Here is a 22,722-nt window from a genome sequence, read left to right as displayed (position 1 = left end):
ACGGTTTTCAAATAGAAGGTAACAAATGTTTTTGTTTCAAGAACAATTTAAAGGTAAGAGGGTGGTCAGCATTGCTATTTTAACAGCAGATAGTAGCCTCAGGACAATAGAAACATAGAAAATAGATAGGTGCAGGAGTAGGCCATTAGGCCCTCCGAGCCCGAACCGCCATTCAATATGATCGTAGCTGATCATCTAAAATCAGTACCCCATTCCTGCTTTTTCCCCATATCTCTTGATTCTGCGAGTTATAGAGCTATATCTAACTCTCTCTTGAATACATCCAGTGTATTGGCCTCCCCTCCTTTCTGTGGCAGAGAATTCCAGATTCACAACTCTCTGGGTGAAAAAAATAGTCCTCATCTCAGTCCTAAATAGCCTCCCCTTATTCTTAAAGTGTGACCCCTGGTTCGGGACTCTCTCAAAGTCAGGAACATTTTTCCTGCATCTAGCCTGTCCAATCCCTTAAGAATATTATATGTATCTATAAGATTCCCTCTCATCCTTCTAAATTCCAGTGAATATAAGCCCAGTCGACCCATTCTTTCATCATATGTCAGTCCAGTCATCCTGGGAATTAACCTCGTGAACGTACGCTGCACTCCCTCAATAGCAAGACTGTCCTTCCTCAAATTTGGAGACCAAAACTGCACGTAATACTCCAGGTGTGGTCTCACCAGAGCCCTGTACAACTGCAGTAAGACCTCCTTGTTCCAATACTCAAATCCTCTCGCTAAGAAGGCCAACATGCCATTTGCTTTCTTCACTGCCTGCTGTAGCTGCATGCTTACTTTCAGTGACTGATGTACAAGGACACCCAGGTTAACACAATTCAAAACACCTCAAATTAGGACTTCAGGTGCATAGTTACCGTGCCCTCCATAATGTTTGGGACAAAGACCCATCATTTATTTATTTGCCTCTGTACTCCACAATTTGAGATTTGTAATAGAAAAAATCACATACGGATAAAGTGCACATTGTCAGATTTTATTAAAGGCCATTTTTATACATTTTGGTTTCACCAGATTGAGAAAAAAGAATAAAGCTGTTAGAGACGTCAGGCTTACCAAAATCAACTGTTTGAAACATCTAGAAGAAAGAGAACACTGGTGAGCATACTAATCGCAAAGGAACTAGCAGGCCAAGGAAGACCTCCACAGCTGATGACAGAAGAATTCTCTCTATAACAAAGAAAAATTCCCCAAACACCAGTCCGACAGATCAGAAACACTCTTCAGGAGTCAGGTGTGGATTTGTCAATGACCACTGCCCACAGAAGACTTCATGAACAGAAATGCAGAGGTACACTGCAAGATGCAAACCACTGGTCAGCTGCAAAAATAGGATGACCAGGTTCCAATTTGCCAAGAAGCACTTAAAAGAGCAATCACAGTTCTGGAAAAAGGTCTTGTGAACAGATGAGACGAAGGTTCACTTATATCAGAGTGATGGCAAGAGCAAAGCATGGAGGAGAGAAGAAACTGCCCAAGAACCAAAGCATACCGCCTCATCTGTGAAACACGGTGGTGGGGGTGCTATTGCCTGGGCATGTGTGGGTGCTGAAGGTACTGGTTCACTTATCGTCATTGATGATACAACTGCTGATGGTAGTAGCATAATGAATTCTGAAGTGTATAGACGCATCCTATCTGCTCAAGTTCAAACAAATGCCTCAAAACTCATTGGCCGGCAGTTCATTCTACAGCAAGACAATGATCCCAAACATACTGCTAAAGCAACAAAGGAGTTTTTCAAAGCTAAAAAATGGTCAGTTCTTGAGTGGCCAAGTCAATCACCCGATCTAAACCCAATTGAGCATGCCTGTTATATGCTGAAGATAAAACTGATGGGGACTCGCCCCCAAAACAAGCATAAGCTAAAGATGGCTGCAATACAGGCCTGGCAGAGCATCACCACAGAAGACACCCAGCAACTGGTGATGTCCAGGAATCGCAAACTTCAAGCAGTCATTGCATGCAAAGGAAATGCAACAAAATACTAAACATGACTACTTTCATTTACATGACATTGCTGTGTCCCAAACATTAAGGTGCCCTGAAATAGGACTTTGTATAAACACTGCTGTAATTTCTGCATGGTGAAACCAAAACGTATAAAAATGGCCTTTATTAAAATCTGCCAGTGTACACTTTAACCACATGTGATTTTTTTCTATTACAAATCTCATATTGTGGAGTACAGAGGTAAATAAATAAATGATGGGTCTTTGTTCCAACCATTATGGAAGGTACTGTATATAAAGGCTACGGAAAAGCTTTGCAAAGTTGCTACATTCACCATAATCAATGCGAACTCCTAAGAGATACGTACAGTCTCTGTTTTAAAAACTATATACTGACTCTGCAGTTCGATTTGCGAAAGACATGGAAGTCTTGTTTTTTAGTCTGCAGGGCATTCACAAAATGTTTCCATCACACTCTAATCTGTTCGGTGTTGGAAGTATTTAAATTATTCCACTACATGGGTATCAGTCCATTAGCTTTACTCTTAGGGATGGGCATATTTACAAAAAGTCAGTTATTTGTCTAAGTTAGAAGACAAACCTCAAAAATAGTTATTTTGGTCTCAATAATTTTAAAACCTCCTTTCCAAGTGACCTTGGCTCCTATACTGGCTTTTGCTCTGGATTACAAATTTTTAGTGAGCTGCTCCCCCTTCTTGTGGGCTAGGATCAGACCACCTGCTCTAACCAGAGGCGAAACTGGGGAAGGGAAAAAGAAGCAAAGATCACAGCACGAAAAAAAACATGCAAATCTGGAATCTGCCTCATAAAAAAAACACTGCCCTGATACTTTTATGCAATTTATATATAAATACATATATGTAAACATTTTGGTTCCAGTCGAATCCAAACTTGGAATAAGTTTTAAGCATTTAGCTTGGCTAACACGAAATTTCAGAAAGCTAATGTAAATATTTAAATAATTAGACTGGAAAATAGCAAACATTTGGCCTCCACAACTTGGTGATTGATGATCATTGATTTAGCTGTTTATGTTGAGTTAGGAGGACCACAGAGGTGAATGTATTTCCTGGTGTGGACTTGATAGCGGGTAATGCAAGTTAGTTAAATGAAACTAAAACAAACTGTCAAGACTTCAAGAAACTTTTTTTTTTGCATCAAAGCACATAAATTTTCATCCTTCCCTCCCTGAAAACTCTAATTCCGTAGTGGAATAATTCCCTAGGTAAGACTTCTAATATCTGGCACCGTACAATTGCTCTCGGGATGTGTGTGTTACTTCAACAACCACTTACAGCTGGTTCAGATTTAATTGAACATCTTGCCGGTTCAATCAAACAAGATGGTGTGGGACTGGAGTCACATATAGGCACGGTTTCATGTCTCAGTTATAATATCCTTACGCAGCTTCATCTGAGCTTCGTATATGTATTTGTTCCAACAGTGACTAGATGCACCATGTTGCCTCTAAACCTGGAACCATGGAAGGTGCCAGAATACATTTTAGTTACTTTGAAGTTTTCCTAAAATCCATTGGGGTTTACTATATTTCAATAGCTTGATGGACACTTTTATTGATAACAGATTTTTAAATTCTTCAACGTTTCCTCTTGACTGAACTGCAGGAAGGTATTCAGCTACTACAAGACTAATCCAATCTCACAACAGAAACCATGGCAATCGATTTGTCTCCCTGATCCATGACTGTTAGCCGATTTGCAGAAACCAATCAGCATAGTTACTAAGATTAAAAAACAGTTTGGGATTTGAAATTGGTACCTTATTAACCCACATGAAAGCACTGTTCACTGAATACATTTGCTATGCTGTCAGGGAAGTAGTGCTAATTGTTCACTGGCTATCGATCAGAGAAAGACTATTTGTTCTTACGTGGTTACACAATAATGTATATCACCATTTTAAAAGTTGATCTTTTGTGCAAATTGTTTTTTTAGAAAAAGAAAGATATACAGCATGGAAACAGGGCTTTCAGCCCACTAAGGCCATCAATCACCTGTTCACCCTAGTTCTATGTCATCCCTCTTTTGCATCAACTCCTTACACACTAGGGGCAATATACAGAGGTCAATTAACTACAAACTACGTCACTGGGACATGGGAAGAACCAGAACATCCAGAGGAAACCCATGTGGTCACAAGGCGAATATGCAGGTCAGGATCGAACCCGGCGCTGTGATGCAGCAGCTCAGCCAGCTGTACCACTGTTTTTTCTTGCATACAATAATGGTTGCATCTACACCAGTAACCAGGTTGGGCAACAGTCTGAATAGTTATTCCCATACCATCATCAAAAAAAGATGCCATTAGGTCAATAGACAATGTTTCAGTTTTGCTAGATGTTGTCAACCCTTAGCAGGGTAGCAAAGCATTTATTTAGTAGCTTAGACAGTAAACTGAGGCAAATGTGTATTAGGATTATCATGCTTAGAGGGAGCACAATATACTTATAGTACCAGCAGACAAAACCAAGACTCAGAGGCCATCTTTACACTGCTCAGCACTCACTGCAACATAAATGATGATTGACAACTTGACCACTTCTCTCTTACATTGAGATTTGTTCAAAAACATGTTTTTAAAAAAACCACACACAACAGAAATGAGTTCCAGTATTCCAAATAGATTGATTTCCAAAATGTCTTAACAATTTAATGTAACTCAAAGTTGCAATTTCAGCTAAACCTGTAGACATGAGTTAATATGCTTTACCTAAATCTCCAGCTGAACTGACTGATGCCTCAAGGCTAGGAAACCACAGCAAGATCACACCGCTCTGCGTATGGAAAAATAACCAATTGCTAAATCAATATGGTCACCAGAGAGCACGAGTTCATTGCATGAAAAGTTGCATGCTATCTAAGCAATTTAAGAATCAATCTGAAATCAAATCAATTTTCTTACCTGCACCTTCACTTTTTCCATCATCCCCGATGAGAGGGACAGTGATTGATGACATGATGCCATCGGATTGCGTGGCAGTGTAGACCACAGGCAATGACTGGACGACCACAGGCAGATGTTGGAGGTTGCCCATTTTCCTGGGTAAACTGATTGAGGGCACAGTGTGTATGACGTGCAGAATCTGCTGGCCACCAACCCCCTGGGAGGAGGCCAAGATGGAACCTGGCGATAACACTGCTGGGATGGCTGAAGTAATGTTGACTGATCCCATAGATGAGATGTCCAAAGAAGAAAACGAAGAGGTTGCTGCTATAACCGGAAATGACGATGTAACTAGTGGTATTACGGGTGAGGTCCTAGATTTATTTAAGGACAAATCAACTGGTTCTGTCTGTGGCTGGTTATCATCATTTGAAAGCAGTTCCTCTGGTGGTTCCATTTTAATGTTGCTGAGTAACACCGGTGCATCTTTCTTCAGATCACCAAGCAACATAGACGATTCCATTTTCACATCATTTATCAACATGGGGACTGATTCCGTCCGCTCACATTCAGAAGCTGGGACTGCCTGTAAAGAGAAAAGATTTATTTTTAAAGTGTTTGCAAATGTGAAACTTTCCCATTTATTATTTTGTTTAGTTACATTATACTGTGTGCAAATTGAATTGTACGCTTTTCTTCAAGCATTTAAAATACTTATTAAAAAAGAAATAAATGTTAACTTTGTGGCTTTACCATTGCTCTCAAAAATAGAACAGTAAATATTATAAATATTATGGAAATGACTAAACGATGAAAGATCACAGTACCGTTCGTTAGACAATGCGAGATATTCATCCTTGAAACTGAACTACTATCTACCTCTTTGGTGACCCTTGGACTATCCTTGATCAGACTTTGCTGGCTTTACCTTGCACTAAACTTCATCTCCTTATCATGTATCTTCTATACACTGTAAATGGATCGATTGTAATCATGTATTGTCTTTCTGCTGACTGGTTAGCATTGCAACAAAAGCTTTTCACTGTACCTTGGTACACATACAGGGTGGATTAGTTGGTGGAAGTTTATTCAACTATGCTGGTGTTACAATTAATGCATGAATATTTGTCAATGGTGTTCAGACTGCCTCTCATCTCAATAGGACAGGAGACCTGAAATTTAACTCAACACAGAGGTTTGCCCCTCCGCTTAGTGCAGTGTTTTCAAAGGACTAGGTATTAGACTGCGGGTCGAACATTGAAAATGTGTCTAGATTTTGATTTACGTGACCCATCTCTGGTATCTACTTGAAATTCGGCACAGATTTAGATAAAACATAATTGAGAAGGAATTCATAACTCGTCAGTGCAAAATGTTGCACACTAATTAATTAAGCTAATTAGAAAAAATCAGCCGCGGGCTCTGTCGATCCGCGAGACCCCGCTCTGGTCCCGGCTTCTCCGCAGCTTTCCGGGAGCTCAGAGAATTCTGAACACGCACTGCAGTGTTTTGCCAGGATTTACTGCAGAGATATTCTGTTTGTGTTGATATGAAAACTAAATCGGACAGAGAACTTCTTAATCTGTGAATTCGCGTTCTTAAATTGGTATCGGTGAATGCACTCTTTATTTAAAACATTCATTCAAGGGATGTGAGCATCACAGGCTGTGCCAGCATTGAATTACTCATCTCGAGATGCTCTTGAGAAGGTGCAGGTGAGCTGCCTTCTTGAATCGCAATCCTTGTGTTGTGAGTGAGTTCCAGGACTTTGACCCATCAACAGTGAAGGAATAGCGACACGTTTCCAAGTGGGGATGGTGTCTGGCTCGCAGGGCAACGTCCAGGTGGTGGTGTCCCTATGCTTTGGCTGCCTTAGTCCTTCTTATGGATTTGGAAGGTGCCTCCTCAAAAGTTTCAATGACTTGCTCCAGAGCATCCTGTAGATGGTGCAAACTGCTGCCACTCTGTGTTAGGGGTGGGGTGAGTGGATGAATGTGAATGGGTGTCAATTAAGAGAACCACTGTGTCCTGTTTGGTATCAAGGCTCTTGAGTATTGTTGAAGATGTGCTCATCTGGACAAATGGAGAGTATTCCATCACGCTCCTGGTTTGAGCTTTGTTGATGGGGGACAGGTTTTGGGGAGTGAGGAGGGGAGTTGCTTGCTTTAGTTTAGTTTAGTTTAGAGATACAGTGTGGAAACAGGCGATTCCCACTCCTCAACACCATCCTACACAAACTAGGGACAATTTACATTTATACCAAGCCAATTAATCTACAAACTGTATATCTTTGGAGTGTGGGAAGGAACCAAAGATCTCAGAGAAACCCTACACAGGTCACGGGGAGAACATACAAACCCCGTACAGACAGTACCCATAGTTGATTGAACCTGGGTCTCTGGCAGTGCAAGTGCTGTAAGGCAGCAACTCTACTGCTGTGCCACCATGCCACCCTGCTTGCTGTAAGATTACTAGCTCCTAACCTGCTCTTTTAGCCACTTTGTGTAAATAGCTAATCTAGTTCAGTTTCTGGTTAATGATAACCCCCAGATATCTATATTATGGATTTGGTTAAGTAAATCCCAGTGAATGTCAGGAGATGTTAGTTGGATTTTCTCGTTTGTTATTGTCACAGCCTGGCACTTGTGGGGGTGAATCTTACTTGCCGCCTATCAGCCTATTGTTAGACATGGTTCAGGTCTTTCGGCATTTGGACGTAGAATGGCATCAGTATGTGCGGAGTCATAAATGGTGCTGAACATTGTGCAATCATCAGCGCACATCCCTTCTTCTGAGCTTACGACTGAAGAAAGGTAATTGATGAAGCAGCTGAATGTGGCTGAGTCCTGGACACGAAGCTGAGGAACTCCTGCAGAGATGTTCTGTGGCTGAGATGACCTCCAGTCACCACAACCATCTTCCTTTGTGCTAGTGTGTAGGAAGGAGCAGAAGATGCTGGTTTAAACCAAAGATAGTCGAAATACTCTCGGCCATGATGCCAGTGGGCTCCCTGCCTAGCTAGCCTGAAATAAAGCGCGTGATTGGTCAATTGGCGTCCGACTCAATGACGAACGTGCTTTGATTGGACAATTACTACTCGGAAAATTGACAAGAATTGGGAGTTTTTTTCCATATTTAAAAAATATGTGCAGGTTTTGTTCTTGACAAGTTTCAGATATAATTTTTATAATAATTTTACACAATATACTATAAATACATGTAGATATGGGACGTGGGTCACGACATGAAACGAAAATGCACCTCAGCCCACAGTCTATATGTACTTCCATAGTATAGTTCTGGTTATAGCACAGGAGTGGAAACTACAGTGTAATGGCCAGATCTACTTCAGAAGTACATAGCTGGTAATGAAAGATCCCAACATAGAGTACCTGCAACAAACTCCGGTCCTTTCTACAAACATCAAATTGGAGTGGGGAATTATCAATTATTAACTGGGTGGATACTATTTTTGAATACTTCCCAGCTGCTACTTTGCAATTCTGTTATATTTTAGTTATTCTGATTTAAATCTCTCTGCTACTACCATACATCAATTGCACTTGCGTTGGACAAAATCGGTTGAATTGTGTTGGACAAAATCGTTTCCAGATACCACAGCACTCCAGAACAGAAAGAATCTACGCTACCTGAATCACTCCCCTTTTGCTTCTCCTCTCCAGATAACGTTAAAATTTATTGATAAACCTCTGTCCCACGGAAGAATTTCATGCTTCAATATCTTTCACAGTGATCATTAATCACAGTTGTTTTTGACAGAACCATGTGAGGTTGACTCCAGGGATAGCAAGTCACGCTGAAACTGGTTCTTGGTCCATTATTTGGCACTTGGCCCTGCTGGTTCATCCCACCTCCCTGCTCTTGGTCCATAGTCAAGGCTGCAGACATGGCTGTTCAAGTACTCATTCAGATACTCTTGAATGTAATAGATGGAAGAATAGTGATGGGTGAAAATCGATCTGTGGTGCTTTTCTAGAAATAGTTGCATTGCTGGTTCTAGTCCACTTCACAAACTAAATTTATTATTTCTGATCAGCAGTGAGAGAAAACCTTAGTTGATTTTCAATATCAAAATTATCATGTTTAGTTTAGTTTAGAGATACAGCATGGTAGCAGGCCCTTCAGCCCACCGAGTCCTCGTCGACCAGCAATCACCCGTTCACTGGGTCTGTCCTATACACTACGAACAATTTACAAAAGCTAATTAACCTAATCTTTGGAATGTGGGAGGAAACAGGAGCACCTGCAGGAAACCAACGCAGTCACAGGGAGAACGGACAAAAACCCCGTACAGACAGCACCCATAGTCAGGATTGAAGCTGGGTCTCTGGTGCTATGAGGCAGCAGCTCTACCACTGCACCGCCCTCTGGGGCACAATGTGGGGGAAAAGGCATAGAACCTATATTTTGGCATGGCTGCACTGTCCAGAGAGGCAGGGCCTTTCCTAAATGGCCTTCTGACGGAATTTCAGAATTCTGCAAGAACCCCTGTAGATGGTAATGGTAACAATTTCTTAATTGGTACAGGAGTATTGTACATAGTGTCCAAGCAGACAGAACAGTGAAAGGGTATCTGCGAATTTGACTGTAAACAATGGTTTTAGTTTTAAAAACTGTCACCAAAAACTGTCTGAAGTCGTAACAAATGTCAAAATTATTATTTGGCACTTGGCCCTGCTGGTTCATCCCACCTCCCTGCTCTTGGTCCATAATCAAGGCTGCAGATATGGCTGTTCAAGTACTCATTCAGATACTCTTGAATGTAATAGATGAAAGAATAGGGATGGGTGAAAATTGATCTGTGGTGCTTTTCTAGAAATAGTTGCATTGCTGGTTATGTATCAGGGGTTAAGATTAGAGTTTACCAGCATCCCTCACTCATCAACAGAAGTTTCCTTCTCTTGACCTTTTGAGAAAGGTAGCACAATGTGAGAGGGAGTGGAAATAATTTTGTAATTCCAGTCAGTCAATCCTGATGAGCCTATGACAGTAAATGACAAACTGATTTTTGTGCACAATTTATATACAACTGGCCTCCCACTGCAATTTTTAACTGCTCCATAATTGAGCATGTATTTCATTGTAAGGTTTACCATGGCAACACTTTCAGTGCATTACAATCACCATTTTCGATCACAATTCGAACATGATTCTTTCACTTGCAGTCAAATCTGCAGGTCTATTATCATAAACCAGTCAGCATGTTCACTCATATTTTTTTTATTTTGGCATGGCTGCACAGTCTAGACAGTCAGGGGCTTTCCTAAATGGCCTTCTGAAGAAATTTCATGCTACCAGGGCTGCAGACCTAAAAAGCTTCCTTTCTATGAATTCTCACCATTGCTGCAAGAGAAGCTTTTGAAATGGTAAAGAACAAAGCAGGAATGGGTCCAATTCCCATTCTATGGTCTAATAGCTCAAAGCTCACCTTCATCTGACGTTATCACCATCTGTCTGATTCAAACTCCAGGAAAAGTGAGAAATGAAACAAAGTTTAAGTTTCAGGGGAAGGTAGGTAGGGGTGGGAAGGGAAGGGAAGGGAAGTGGGAGCAGGTTGGGTAGAGAGAACAAAGGAGAAGGTATAAATTAGATGCCTGTTGTAGACCCAATTAAACACCTTTCCTTTTATTCCCACTGCTCCTCCCCCAATATCTCTACAAGTTTGAGCTTTTTTACATTTCTATCTTTTCCCAATTCTGGTGAAAAGTCATCAACTCAAAATGTTAACCCTACTTCCCTCTACATAGAAGCTGCCTGACCTGCTAAATATTGCCAGCTTTTATCTTTTTTCATTACTGTAATGCCTGAAACAAAGATCTAAATCTATGAGTCTGGACGATCGTCACCAGCTCAGATAGATAAGGCTCCACCTTTATGTTTTGCCTACTAAAATGAATAATTTCACCTTTACTACACTATTCTGCATTTACCATGTAGTACTCACTTCCCAACTTGTTTACATTTCTTTGAAGCCTTATTGTTTCCCCCCTCAACCCCACCCAGTTTTGTGTCATCAGTAAACTTAGAAATATTACATTAGTTTCTCTCATCCAAATCATTGTGTAGGAAAATAACTGCAGATGCTAGTACAAATCGAAGATATCACAAAATCCTGGAGTAACTCAGTGGGTCAGGCAGAATCTCTGGAGAGAAAGAATGGGTGACGTTTTGGGTCAAGACCCTAATTCATCCAAATCATTGACGTATATTGTGAGTAGTTGATGAGAATGCCAGGTCTCTTTCACTCGCTCCTGGAGCTCCCAATCTCCACTGCAATCTCTGCCCCCTCCACAACTGCATTCACATTTGTAAGCCTTATTTGCCCCCATAATGTGAGACACCATGGCCCATTATTCTGCAGGGGGTATGGGAGAAGGCAGGAACGGGGCACTGATTGAGAATGATCAGCTCGAAGGGCCGAATGGCCTACTCCTGCACCTATGTGTTAGAAAATAACTGCAGATGCTGGTACAAATCGAAGGTATTTATTCCCAAAATGCTGGAGTAACTCAGCAGGTCAGGCAGCATCTCAGGAGAGAAGGAATGGGTGACGTTTCGGGTCGAGACCCTTCTTCAGACTGATATCAGGGGGGCGAGACAAAGGCTCCTGCACCTATTGTCTATTGTCTATTAAAACACAGTTGAATGATCATGGTACTTCAAACGCTGTGTCAGGTGGCCAGCATAACTCTTTTTCTAGCTAAAACCATCTCCCGTCATAGCATAGAGAACATGGACAGAATCCAATGTTGATCTATATCAGAGGGGTCATCTTCAAATATCGTCGAGTTTCTTAAGGAATGTGTTTATTCAGATCTTTTGCCATTTTGTTCTGTTAATTTGATGACTTAGATACAATATCAGGCATGTATGTGGTGGTTTTTATGTCAATACCAATTTATAAATTCAAAATATGCCACTTTATTTTAGTACAGTTTAAAGATACAATATGGAAATAGGCCCTAAGGCCCATTGAGCACACTCCGACCATCAAGTTTTGTGATCTTATTTTCTCATTCATTCCTTACTCATAAGCGGCAATTTTACAGAGGGCAATTAACCTACAAACCTGCATGTCTTTGGGATGTGGGAGGAAACTAGAGCACCCAGAGGAACCCATGCCATCACAGGGAGTACGTGAAAACTCCTCACAGACAGCATATGAAGTCCGGATCAAACCCACATCCCTGGTGCTATGAGGCAACAGCTCTAACAGCTGTGCTACTGTGCCACGCATCCACTCATCAAGATTATCAGCTCTTGCTCCCATCAGATACCTTCACTAATAGAGGTCTTTGCATATATAGTCCCATTAACTGGGTAAGCACTTCACCATTATAGTGAGAGCTTTGTGTAATTCAAACAATGAAAAAAATTATTGCGATTTGTCTTGTTGGCAATTACATCACTGTGAATTGCAATTGCTGGTACATCTATCAATACGAGTGCCTGAAAAGGTCTTTAATGAATGCACTTAATTGAAATAAAATAATGCTGTCTATGCTGATTGATCCCCATAATCAGCTGTAATGGGGAAACTGATTTGGTTTCATGCTCAATCAATATGATGTACCTTCACTATTGAGCCCGTAAAGTAATGAAAATTTTGGAAAATAGGAAAGTCTATGTACACCTACAATGTTTATGTTTCCTTCACCTCGGGGTCTTGTTATGCCGCATCTATCAGTCATGTCGTGGGTTCTGTGTTCTGCTTAAACATTTCTCTGTGGACAAAAGTCCTTGGAAAGCTTCTACATGAGATCCAGAGTCAAACAGAAGGAGAACCATATTACAATGACCTCTTGCCATGAATGCTTGCCCAATTATAAGGAGTTATGTGCATAACCCCTTCATTCCATACTGGCAGATGTGCATGACAGGAGAGGGTGCAGATGAAGTAAAGGTTTTCAGGAAATTGGATGGATTTATAAACCGATCAGCCAAAACATTATGACCACCTGTCTAATAAGCTGTTGGTCCTCCGTGTGCAGCCCCCATATGCAGCAGGGTGCGATGCACTGTGTATTGTGACACATTCCTCCCGTGACCACCATTACAATTTTCTGTGACTTGTGCCACAGTAGACCATGTCAGTTCGGACTAGACGGGATAGCCTTCGCTGCCCTCGCGCATCGATGAGCCTTGGGTGCCCAACACCCTGTTTGTGGTTTGTCCCTCCTCGGACCACTGTCTGTAGGTACTCACCACGGCTGACCGGGAGCACCCCACAAGCCTCGCCGTTTCAGAGATGCTCTGACCCAGTCGTCTGGCCATAACAATTTGGCCCTTGTCAACGTCGCTCAGGTCTTTACTCCTGCCCATTTCTCCTGCATCCATCACATCAACTTCAAGAACTGACTGTTCACTTGCTGCCTAATATATCCCACCCCTTGACAGGTGCCATTGTAACAAGATAATCAATGTTATTCACTTCCCCTGTCAGTGGTCATAATGTTTTGGTTGATCGGTGTATGTTCCCAATAGTATGCCCAAAGAGGATCTCTGCACTACACAGATTTTCATCCTCTAGCACTCACTGTGCTGGATAAAATAAGGAACCTCTCCATCACTTCAAGCTCTGAGATGGTGCAGTCAGTAAAACTGGAATTTTAGGAAACTGCTGGAGTCTCCCAACTGCAGGGACTGGAAAATGAGGGGATCTCTTAACTTCTAGATGTTTCTACATGTTTCCACTAGTGGGAGAGTCTAGGACTGGAGGTCATATCCTCAGAATTAAAGGACGTTCTTTTAGGAAGATGAGGAGGAATTTCTTTGTACGGAGGGTGGTGAATCTGTGGAATTCTTTGCCACAGAAAGCTGTGGAGACAAAGTCAGTGGATATATTTAAGACAGCGATAAGTAGATTCCTGATTAATACAGGTGTCAGGGGTTATGGGGAGAAGGCAGGAGAATGAGGTTAGGAAGAAGATAGATCAGCCATGATTGAATGGCGGAGTAGACTTTAAAAGTCTAGATGTTAAAAGTTTTTTTATGACTCATTGGCACATTGAATTACTTTCCTGATCTTTTCAGAGGTCTTTGCTTATAAATCTTTAGCCACAAAGTTATGAGATAAGTGAAAAGAAGCAATGGAAAATCACAGGAAACAGTTAGGTGCATTTGTTAAAGGTGCATCAAGCTTGGCTTAGTGCCAAATAGTGACATTTTTGGAGACATAAAATCACTTTCTTTGGACATACGGCAATCATGTATAACTTTTTCTTTGACTGCATAGCACATAGCTTCTCACTGTGCCTTAGTACACATGACAATATAAACTTAACAACATTTTAGATAGATCTAGCCCAAGTTCAATTAATTGTGGCGAAACCTACACTAACAGATGTGCAAGGGATCAACATACAAGTAAGTTTTACTTTCAACTAGAATTAGGGGACCAGTGCATAAAAAGCAGGGACTGCCCATTTCAGAAATGCCCACTGGACATACAACCAGAGAACTCTCTGGGTCAATGGATCATAACCAAGAGTATGAAGAAGGGTCTCGACTCAAAACATCACCTATTCCTGTTCTCCAAAGATGCTGCCTCACCAGCTGAGTTACTCGAACATTTTGTTTCTGTCTTCGGTATAAATCAGTATCTTAAGTTCCTTCCTACACAAGAGTCAATAATATATTTAAGTCAAAAGAGGATTTAGAACACAATTAAATCACATACTCCGGAGAAATTTCTAGTAATAAATAAATGTCACAACCTACAAGAGCATATTTCGCTTGTGCCAGTTTACATCCCAGCGGTATGAACATTGACTTCTCCAACTTCAGATAGTTTCTCTGACCCTCCCTTCCCCCTCCCCTTCCCAGTTCTCCCACTAGTCTTCCTGTCTCCTACAACATCCTATCTGTCCCGCCCCCTCCCCTGACATCAGTCTGAACGAGGGTTTCGACCCGAAAAAATCACCCATTCCTTCTCTCCCGAGATGCTGCCTGACCTGCTGAGTTACTCCAGCTTTTTGTGTCTACCTTCGATTTAAACCAGCGTCTGCAGTTTTTTTTCCGACACAACTGACAACAGCAGCTCTGTTTTACTAAATTACACAAAGATTACAAACTGCGAGTATCAAGAGTGTTACATTCCCTGATTAAGAGTCATGCAGTGGAACAGAATATTCACAGCAAGGGAGCACTCATCATGGAGATAACTATCAAAAGAGCCCAGCATTACAACATCTAAAACCTGTACTGGTCAACAGGAACCACAGCACGAGGTCATGTTCTGTGCATTTCTAAGCCCCCAATAATACCCGTGCAGATTTTTAAAAAAAGTTTTCCAAAAACAGCAGCAGACCTTGTATCACTTTATCACGCTTTTCCCAAGATTCCAATTTCTCCAGCTGACAAAAATGGAATAGGTGTTATCACCAGTTAGAATGTACTATAAAGCAATAAAGAGTAACATTTTCTTCCAAACGGTAACGCTTGAGTGTATTGCATTTCAAATCTTGTTCCCTCCAATGCCTGCACATTGAATATTAGATATTATCAAGCACTTGTGCTATCAAAGCACGTTCTATGCTTCCATTCCTACATATTTTGCCTCTGCATCAATACAACCCAAAAATATTCTACACATTTCTCTGAACACACTACCCTGCTTTATTCTCCCTGCCTCTACACACACGCATCAGGCATACTCTCCTCTCCTGCCTCATAGAAACATAGAAAATAGGTGCAGGAGGAGGCCAATCGGCCCTTCGAGCCAGCACCGCCATTCATTGTGATCATAGCTGATCGTCTCCAATCAATACCCCGTGCCTGCCTTCTCCCCATATCCATTGATTCCACTAGCCCCTAGAGCTCTATCTAACTCGCTCTTAAATCCATCCAGTGATTTGGCTTCCACTGCCCTCTGTGGCAGAGAATTCCACTAATTCAAGAACATACACTGTACTAATTTCCAAACATACAGCACTTCTCCTGTAACCGAGGTCAGATTTGGTGTCCAATCCCATGGATCATTTTCTCATTTGACAATGAGCCAATAGTTGCCACGGTAACAAGAGCAGGGCATGAACTTCCTGTGGGAGGACAGAAAATTAGCACCGTATGCCTTTCACAGGTACTGCAGAAGAGGGTGTGGATCTTAAAAGAAAAAAATTCAAATTCAACTAGTGGAACAGCTCAAATCAGAGAGATAATATCAGCCCGAACTATTCACGTCGTACACAGAAACAAATATATTTTCTGCTATGAAAACGTGAAGCCTCGTTCCAGCTTTCCCCATCAATAGCAGCCTGCCGGTGCATCAGGCACTGCACAAAGACCTCTCTGTAGATCCCCGTCAGTACAATCAGCCAACTGCAGCATGGCCTTCTGGAACAGTCAGCTATTCGATACATTTTTAAAAGATTGCCACGGTGCGGCAAATATCTCACCCAAGTGAAAAATGTTATTACTGGAAACTACCCTACTTATAACAATAACTCAAGTTTTAAGCAGGTTTTCACAACAAATGATGTGGTGGGTGACTTGGATCATGAGCTGTACTTCAATAACATCCCTCTGATATTCCCACATAAGGGACAGCAATCAGATGGGACGAAAGATTCAACTACATGTAGCAAATGGAAGCTTGTCAGTAAACACTAAGTTGGCGGAACATCAAACTTAGAGAAAAATAATTCCATTTAATTAAAGCACTTTTTTTTTAAAAAAGGGCATTTTAATTTGAAAGCTCAGATATCCAGACTTAAGATCAGCTTCTTCCCCACTGCTATCCAACATCTGAACCAATCACCTCTTTTACAGCCCATTCCTGGAGGTGCTGCTATGTACTCTTAACTCTACCTTATTCGGTTATTCCATACTTTAATACTTTTGCACAACATTTTTGTACCATTGCGCCTTTTTATACTTTTATTTATTATTTACTGTATGAATACTGTTTACACTGAGAGCTTCATGTGAACATGGAATTTCAGAGCACCCTGGCGTTTGACAATAAACTAATCCGAATCTGAACCATCCATGAATCACGCTCTTACACAAAGTATGTTTCCAGGAGCAGTCTTCCTTGGGCAAGCTGGCTCCCAGTTGATAGACAAAGCCCAGTGCAATGCAGTAACACTCCAAATGTAATGGACAGCCTCAGCACCCAAGAATTGCTTCATGTGTTGGTAAAGCCCTATCCTCAGCTTATCAGAAGTCAAATAGATTGATCATTTTATTAAATTAAAATATATGAAACAAATTAGAATACCGGAAAACAATTAAAACCATTTAAATCAATTCGGTATTAAATCAAACTAGAAATTAATTTGTAGTTGACTGTCTGTCCGCAGCCATTTCCCTTGATGAATTTGGGCCTGGTGGATAATGGGCAGATTTCCACTCCTCCACATGGCTCCATGATACCGTCCAATAGCCAGGTGCAACAGTGATCAGTTGCATTGCAGCTTGTTCACCTCATTGGGAATCCCACATCTTCCCAGATAAATGCGTCTTAGCAAGTCGTCAGATGGAGATCCGGGCAATTGAAATAATAGTTTTGATCAAATTGATTGATTAGCTGATAAAGAATGACAAGGTCACAGGGAGAACGTGCACACTACACGCAAACACCACCCAAGGTCAGGATCGTACCCAGGTCTCTGGTGCTGAGACAGCAGCTCTAACAACTGCACCACTGTGTCACCGCTTGGAATTATAGGCACCAGTTCATCTCCATTAACAACTGTAAATCCCCCACCGCTCCCCTCCCCCAAGGTGTCCCCCAAGGCTCAGTCCTTGGCCCCCTCCTCTTCATCCTCTACCTGTTCCCCCTTGGTCAATTAATCCGCCGTCATGGTCTCAACTTCCACTGCTTCGCCGATGATATCCAGCTCCTCATCTCCACCAAGTCAATCTCCACCACCACACACTCTACACTGACAAACTGCATCACTGAAATAAAATCTTGGCTTCAATCAAATTTCCTCAAACTCAACTGCAACAAATCTGAAATCATCATCATTGGTCCAAAAACGTTCACCAAATCCACCCAAAACTTCATCCTCAATATTGATGGTCTCCCAGTATCCACCTCCCCTCACATCCGGAATCTTGGAATCATCTTTGATCAAACCCTCTCCTTCGACAAACACATCAAACACATCACAAAGACAGCCTTCTTCCACCTCAAAAACATCGCCCGTCTCCGTCCATCCCTCTCCTCCACAGCTGCAGAAACCCTCATCCACGCCTTCATCACCTCCCGTCTGGACTACTGCAACAGCCTCCTCTATGGCTCACCCTCAAAAATCATCAGTAAACTTCAATACATTCAAAACTCCGCTGCCCATCTGCTCACCCACTCCCCGATCCGTGACCATATCACCCCCGTCCTTTACAAGCTCCACTGGCTCCCCATCCCCCAGAGAATCCAGTACAAAATCCTCCTCATGACCTACAAAGCCCTCCATAACCTGGCCCCATCCTACCTGACTGACCTCCTCCACAGGCACACTCCCACCTGCACGCTCCGCTCTGTTGCTGCCAACCTCCTGTCCCCCCCCATCCGGACCAAACTCAGATCCTGGGGGGACAGGACTTTCTCCATCGCTGCTCCCACCCTCTGGAACTCACTACCCCAAACCGTCAGAGACTCCTCCTCACTCACCACATTCAAAACATCACTGAAGTCTCACCTGTTCAGCACTGCCTTCAACCACTGACCGTCACCTCACCTTCTGTCTCCTTTTTCTGTTTGTTTACTTATTTATCTATTTATTTTCTTCTCCATGTTCTAGTAATCCCTGTAAAGCGGCTTTGAGTGTTTGAAAAGCGCTATATAAATGTAACGCATTATTATTATTATTATACCAGTATTGTCACTATGAACAAGTTAAAAATTTATATCAAAATAATGATAAATTTAATAAATTTATTAGCATTTGCATTTATGGACTCGAAAAATGATTTAATAAAAAGTTCCTTGATGATCCATTTTAAGGGTTTTCTTTTTATCCTGGAAGTACATAATTTTATTTGTTTTTAAATAATTGCCAACCATGAACATATCAGTATTATTGGCAAGATGGAAACCTATTCCCAACCATTGGTCCCTCTCAGGCTAAACTAGCACAATTATTAGAGGGAGTGTCCTGGAAAGTCTCCACTGTAAAATTACAGGGAGGAAGCGTGACTTCAGATCTCTCCGGGAGCCGCCCAAACCCAGGAAACCAAATTACATGCCGTTCAAGAATATTTTCCCGCACATTTTGGTGGGGTCAGGCGGATCTGAAGTTCCAACCCATTTGGAATGGAGCTATTTCAGGATGCATGAAAAAAACAAAACAGGATCTTAAAGCCCTTTAAGTAGTCACTCAGCTCATTATACCCATGTTAGGTCTTTGAAAAAGCAACACAATGGGTTCCATTTCCCTACAGTGCATTCAGAAAGCATTCAGACCCCTTCACTTTTTCCACATCTTGTTACGTTACTGTCTTATTTAAAAATGAATTAAATTCTTTTTTTTATTAACATCAATCTACACACAATCCCCTAGAATGAAGAAGTGAAAACAGGTGTTTAGAAACTTTTGCAAATTAATTGAAAAGAAATAACTGAAACATCACATTTACATAAGTATTCAGACCCTTTGCTTTGACACTCAAAATTAAGTTTAGGTTCATCCTGTTTCCATTGATTATTCTTGAGATGTTTCTACAACTTGTTTGGAGTCCACCAGTTGTAAATTAAATTGATTGGACATGATTTGGAAAGACACACACCTGTCTACATAAGGTCCCACAGTTGACAGTGCATGTCAGGACAAAAACCAAACCATGAAGACAAAGGAATTGTCCGTAAACCTTCGAGACAGGATTGTGTCGAGACACAGATCTGGGGAAGGGTACAAAACAATTTCTGCAGCATTACAGGTCCCGAAGAGCACCATAGCCTCCGTCATTCTTCAATGGAAGAACTTTGGAACCACCAGGACTCTTCACAGAGCTGGCCGTCCAGCCAAACTGAGCAATCGGGGGAGAAGAGCCTTGGTCAGGAAGGTGACCAAGAACCTGATGGTCACTCTGACAGAGCTCCAGAGTCCCTCTGTGAAGATGGGAGAACCTTCCACAAGGACAACTATATCTGCAGCACTCCACCAATCAGGCCTTTATGGTAGAGTGGCCAGACGGAAGCCACTCCTCAGTAAAAGGCACATGACAGCCCGCTTGGAGTTTACCAAAAAGCACCTAAAGGACACTCAGACCATGAGAAAAAAGATTCTCTGGTCTGATGAAACCAAGATTGAATTATTTGGCCTGAATGCCAAGCGTCACGTCTGGAGGAAACCATCACCTGGTCAATACCATACCTACGGTGAAGCATGGTGGTGGCAGCATCATACTGTGGGGATGTTTTTCAGTGGCAGGAACTGGGAGACTAGTCAGGATCGAGGGAAAGATGAACGGAGCAAAATACAGAGAGATCCTTGATGAAAACCTGCTCCAGAGTGTTCTGGACCTCAGACTGGGGCGGAGGTTCACCTTCCAACAGGACAATTACATTAAGCACGCAGCCAAGACAATGCAGGAGTGGCTTTGTGAAAAGTCTGTGAATGTCCTTGAGTTGCCCAGCCAGAGCCTGGACTTGAATCCGATCGAACATCTCTGGAGGGACCTGAAAATAGCTGTGCATCGATGCTCCCCATCCAACCTGACAGCACTTGAGAGGATCTGCAGAGAAGAATGGGAGAAATTACCCAAATACAGCTTGTAGCGTCATACCCAAGAAGACTTGAGGCTGTAATCGCTGCCAAAGGTGCCTCAATAAAGTACTGAGTAAAGGGTCTGAATACTTATGTAAATGTGATAGTTCAGTTATTTCTTTTTAATTACTTTGCAAAAATTTCTAAACACCTGTTTTTGCTTTTTTATTATGGGGTATTGTGTGTAGATTGATGATTAAAAAAATGAATTTAATCAATTTTAAAATAAGACTGTGATGTAACAAAATGTGGAAAAGGTGAAGGAGTCTGAATATTTTCTGAATGCACTGTGCATTTGTTCCATAGACGTGCAAATAATTCCTTTCACGTACACGTCCAATTGCTCTTTGAACGTTACTAATGAATTTGACCTCCATAATCATTCGGTATGTCATTCTAAGCTGCAACTTCCTGGGAGAAAATATATTCTCAACAATCACTCTGGTTCCTTTGCAACCCATCATATATCCCACTCTTTAGGCTGCAAAGCCATATATTTAACTAGCAACTAGGCTCATATTGTGACACACATTTACACATATGGACATACTAACGGTTAGCCACATACGTATGCCCATACACATACAATATGTAGACCTTTTAGAATTGACATCAAGGAATTTGTTCTCCAAATGAGAGTTTTCCAAGTTTTTCTCTTTTAAATTGTGTTCCAATTTCCTATAGAAAACAGCAAATAACGACAAGGCAAACCACTCCAACAGACTTGTGGCCAAAACAATGCTGGACTCATCAGATCACCACTTTTGTCTCCTTGCATTTCCGAGCAACTGTATCACTGGTAGCATCACATTACCCAACAGAGCAACTGTTTCGCTGGTAGCATCACTGTCACACTTTGGCAGCTTAATGCTGATTCACATTCCACTTTAAGACTGTGTTGCGGGATATTCAGTGCTGTTTTGAAAGTCACAAAATTCAAGGATTTAATTGTGAAGTCCATGGGGCAAACTCCGTACAGACAGCACCCATAGTCAGGATCGAACCCGGTCTCCGGCACTGCAAGCGCTGTAAGGCAGCAACTCTATCGCTGTCCAACGGTTACAAGTTCTCATAACTCTGGTTGCAGGTGGAATCTCCACAGACATCTTATTGTAGAAGCAACCCCCTTACTCTACAGCACATGAAAGGACAATGAATGGTGCTGCAATTATGGGAGGAGGCGAGAGAGTGCACCCAGGAAGTCACAGGGGCCTATACAGGCAGATGAAGAACACTGCCTGCAGGAAGCAGGTTCTTTGTGTAAGAGGTAATTTGCCACTGAGAGACTTTTTGTGTTTCAATGCCATCGATGTCATTTGCTGGGTGTATTGCACAGCAGGAGAAAAAAAGGCATGAGAGCAAATGAAATCCCGCTGAACAATCAGGAGACCAATTTGAAAGCAGGCACTAAAACTCAAAATCAGCGCAAAATTGCTCCATTCAGTGTTTTGGTCATTTTCAACAGGAAAATGCTGTTTTCCCGCGAAATTTCCAGTCCCATGCGTTTTAATCAACAGAAAGTGGATTGATCTAATTTAAGCCTCTCACTGCTCTGCAAACCTTCGGTCAAGCTTAAAACTCTCCATCCTAGTTTCTTGGTTTGTGCCTCTGAAATTGTTTGATAATGCTCCTTTATACACCTCAAATATATTGAAACCCTATATTAAAGCTGCTCTGTAATACATGTTGCTGCTCTTTTGACCTAGGGGACTTGGCCTCACTCTGGTCTGAGCAACAGAGACTCTGCTGTTTCCACAGTACCAGCAAAGACAGAAAACATTATAATGGTGAATACAAATAAATAAATGCATTATTAACAAGAGCAAACCCCATTTCACATAAACGCTTGGCTCATAAAGACCACAAGACATAGGAGCAGAACTAGGTCAATCGGCTCACTTAGTCCACTCTCCCATTCGATCATGGCTATCTAATTTTCCCCTTTCAATCTCATTCTCCTGCCTTCTCCCCATAACCTTTGATGCCCTCACTAATCAAGAACCTGTCAATCTCTGCTTTAAAAATACCCAATGACTTAGCTGCCACCTCCGTTTGTGTCAATGAATTCCACAGATTCACCTCCCTCTGGCTAAAGAA

At 41.8% G+C, this 22,722-nt stretch overlaps 1 protein-coding gene across 4 annotated transcripts in view; it reads right to left on the bottom strand.

Moving 5' to 3' along the window:
* Window positions 1-22,722, bottom strand: part of klf8 (Kruppel like factor 8) — a 147,878-nt gene that overhangs the window by 39,865 nt on the left and 85,291 nt on the right. For all 4 annotated transcript variants that reach the window (XM_078412387.1, XM_078412388.1, XM_078412389.1 and 1 more), the window contains one exon: window positions 4,910-5,477. In XM_078412387.1, the coding sequence (XP_078268513.1) occupies window positions 4,910-5,477 (568 nt within the window). The remainder of the gene's footprint in view (window positions 1-4,909; window positions 5,478-22,722) is intronic.

Source organism: Rhinoraja longicauda, chromosome 15 (assembly GCF_053455715.1).
Source record: "Rhinoraja longicauda isolate Sanriku21f chromosome 15, sRhiLon1.1, whole genome shotgun sequence".
NCBI lineage: Eukaryota > Metazoa > Chordata > Chondrichthyes > Rajiformes > Arhynchobatidae > Rhinoraja > Rhinoraja longicauda.
The sequence above is the reverse complement of the archived record's forward strand: the minus strand, read 5'-3'. Positions and strand labels throughout refer to the sequence as shown.